At 49.5% G+C, this 2,958-nt stretch overlaps 2 protein-coding genes across 2 annotated transcripts; one reads left to right on the top strand and one right to left on the bottom strand.

Annotated features, from left to right (window-relative positions):
* Positions 1 to 613: 613 nt before the first annotated feature.
* On the top strand, positions 614 to 1,116 carry BBA_08671 (metalloreductase transmembrane component; the record flags this gene model as incomplete). Its single annotated transcript, XM_008603768.1, has 3 exons — positions 614 to 911; positions 961 to 1,028; positions 1,078 to 1,116. 3 exons carry the CDS (start codon positions 614 to 616, stop codon positions 1,114 to 1,116), a joined length of 405 nt encoding a protein of 134 aa, XP_008601990.1.
* Positions 1,117 to 2,172: 1,056 nt separating this feature from the next.
* BBA_08672 (beta-tubulin 1) lies at positions 2,173 to 2,670 on the bottom strand (the record flags this gene model as incomplete). The annotated part of the gene is made up of 1 exon (XM_008603769.1): positions 2,173 to 2,670. One exon carries the CDS (start codon positions 2,668 to 2,670, stop codon positions 2,173 to 2,175), a length of 498 nt encoding a protein of 165 aa, XP_008601991.1.
* Between the last annotated feature and the right edge of the window lie 288 nt (positions 2,671 to 2,958).

Raw genomic sequence — 2,958 nt, forward strand, 5'->3', positions numbered from 1 at the left:
CCTTATTCATTCCGTGCAGATATGCACGGAGGCCGATCTTTCCGGTGCGCATTTGGGTGATGACTGAGCTGATGGCTCTGTGTGTTCTGATGGGTGCGTTTCTTTTCACGGCGCTCCGCCTGCCTTTGTCTTCTCTGAGACTTACCCCATGGACTTGCTCAACATGACTTCGGAAATGATCCACGTGGTCAAATTTCTCCTGCCTGCATTTCGAATGGCCACACAAAATTGCTTCACCACCCGCACTTCTGCTGGTAAGCGTCTCATTTCACCGACAAGGTCGGTGAAGTTCAGTGAGCCCCGCTTTGCCCTCACGAGAAAGCAACACGGTGGGGAGATCGTCTAACCAGTTAGCTACCCATCAAATTAGGCCAGGACTAAGCAGAACGCATTGCAATCCATCCGGCCGTTCCTACGCAAGGCTAGTCAGAAGCTACAGAGCAAGGCACAGAGGAGTTGGCGTGCCATATATTGGCTATATTGCAACTTAACTCAACAGTTCTAGTACAGTACAAACAGCTGGATCACATATTAGCGGCGGCCTTTGCGATTTTCTTTTGCTGCCGTCCTCTGCGTGCCTTTTCACGGCGGCCGCACAGACACATCCTTTTACATGATATCTTGGTCCGAAAAGCCGCAGAAGCATTTCGACCTGTTTATCGAGCCTCGCGGCGGCTTCACCCAAAATCTGTTCGCTCTATCGTACCACGGCCCTACCACACGCAGGGCAATGTTCAGCGGACCGCATGGAAAGAAGCTACCAGTACAGTCATATGAAAATGTTGTTATGCTGGCCACCGGATTTGGCATTGCCGCTCACCTGCCGTATCTGCGGAAGCTGATTCACGATCAAAACTGTCGCGCGACTTCAACGCGCGGAATTCATCTAGTATGGCAGATAGAAAGGAGAGGTGAGAAATAAGAAGATGGACGTGGCATGCGCGTGCTGACCTTTCCAAGACGTTGAATTCGCCGCTCAGAAATTGCTGAACGAGGCGCTCGACGAAGACAAGCTTGACGGAAAACATGTACGTAGACCATGCAGCCAGCGACTGCCATACTTATCTGTCTACGTAGAATCTGCGCATCTACATCAGATCAGAGAACATAAAATGAAGTGAAATTAGAGCCACAGCATATTCCGGTGAAATACCTCTTGCGAACGTTGTCTCATCGGAGCTTCGAGAACGACGACCTGGGAGCAGGACGGTCATCTCAGGTGCGTTGTCTTGCTGCTTAATGGCAAAGCTCGATGCGTTGAACGATCTGTTGTGGCAGGCTCTGCACAGTAATAGAGATATCATGTACCCCGTCTATCTGCATAACGCATCAATGCGCCACGCGGGCTTTTTTCCAAAAGACATCGATGCATATCAGACTCATTGTTTAGTTACGCAGCCTCTCGTACGAGAAAATTGCGCTGGTTGGTCTTAGAAAAACCCTGGCCATGTGTGCCAAGAAAAATATCCTAGGAGCGCTCTAGTAGAATTTGGTGTAAAATAATGTGGCGCAGAGACTTTGCCGTAAAACGAGGATGAGCCGGAAAATTGTGTCAGAACAGTGTGGCACAAAATATTTGGTATACGGGGCTGGTGCTGCCCGTAATTGACCCCGTCTAACTCCGTCCATATCCGACTTGTCCAAGTGGCCGATAGTAGCAATTGGCCTGGGCTTTGTCCTCCGATCGGTTTTTGGACGACCATCCGGTACGCCCCGCACGTGCACCCCTAATTCGCGTCCATTTTCTCCAGAGCCCACATATGACGTCAAGGCAAAGATGCTTGGTATTATGTTGGAGCCTAAAAAAAGCTGTACAGCAAGAAAAACGATACTATTCGAACGTAATCGGCGTCCAGAGCGTCATTTCTAAAAACTGTAGTCCGGCTGTAAAAGCTAGACGCTAGCGACACCAGGCACAACCATCATCTAAGCTTAGCTTAGGGGCTCGGGCCAGGGAAGGAATATTTGGAGTCTGGTAGTTCTGTCGTGGACCAAGCTCAAATTACCGAGCTTGTAAGTGAAAATAAGCGTATGAGGCCAATACAACGGAACAGCGAATCATACCATTTCGCCAGCAGGTGACATGTAACAAGGCATTAAAGTGCAGATATATGAGCTCATCACCGCCCATGCCTCGCTCAGGGTGGGGAGTGGCAAATGCGGAGCGAAGTCCTACTGGTGCTCCGTTCTACCACCTGCTTCTTCATCCACACCAGCCTCTTCGTCCCTACCCCAATGCTCGTCGAAGTCGACATCATCTGCAGTTGCGTCCTGATACTGCTGGTATTCGGCCACAAGGTCATTCAAATTGGATTCTGCCTCAGTAAATTCCATCTCGTCCATGCCCTCTCCCGTATACCAGTGTAAAAACGCTTTACGGCGAAACATGGCCTGAAATTGGTCTCCTACCCGTTTGAAGATATCCTGGATGGCGGTAGAATTACCTACGAAGGTACTCGACATGTTGAGACCCTTGGAAGCCACAGAACATAGCGAAGACTGCACATTATTAGGAATCCAATCCACAAAATAAGCCGAATTTCTGTCTTGAGTGCGTCGCATCTGCTCTTCCACTTCCTTCCCTGCAATCTTGCCGCGAAATATGGCAGAGCATGTGAGGAAGCGGCCGTTACGGAAGTCCGAATCGGCCATCATATTCTGAGGATCCATCATTTGCTGCGTGAGACTGGCTACTGTACTGGAGCGGAATGCAATCGATTGACGGCTTGTCAAGGGGGCGAAGCCAACCAGAAAGAAGTGAAGGCGCGGGAATGGGACCTGAAACACATATATTAGCGCTGATAGATATCGCGTAAGCGAAGACATGGATGCGGAACTCATACCAAGTTTACGCACATCTTCCTTATGTCGGAGTTGAGTTGACCAGGAAAACGCAGAGATGTCGAGATTCCAGACATAACATGAGATATCAAATGGTTAAGGTCATTATTTGTCGGA

Source organism: Beauveria bassiana (assembly GCF_000280675.1).
Source record: "Beauveria bassiana ARSEF 2860 unplaced genomic scaffold BBA_S00038, whole genome shotgun sequence".
Classification (NCBI taxonomy): Eukaryota; Fungi; Ascomycota; class Sordariomycetes; order Hypocreales; family Cordycipitaceae; genus Beauveria; species Beauveria bassiana.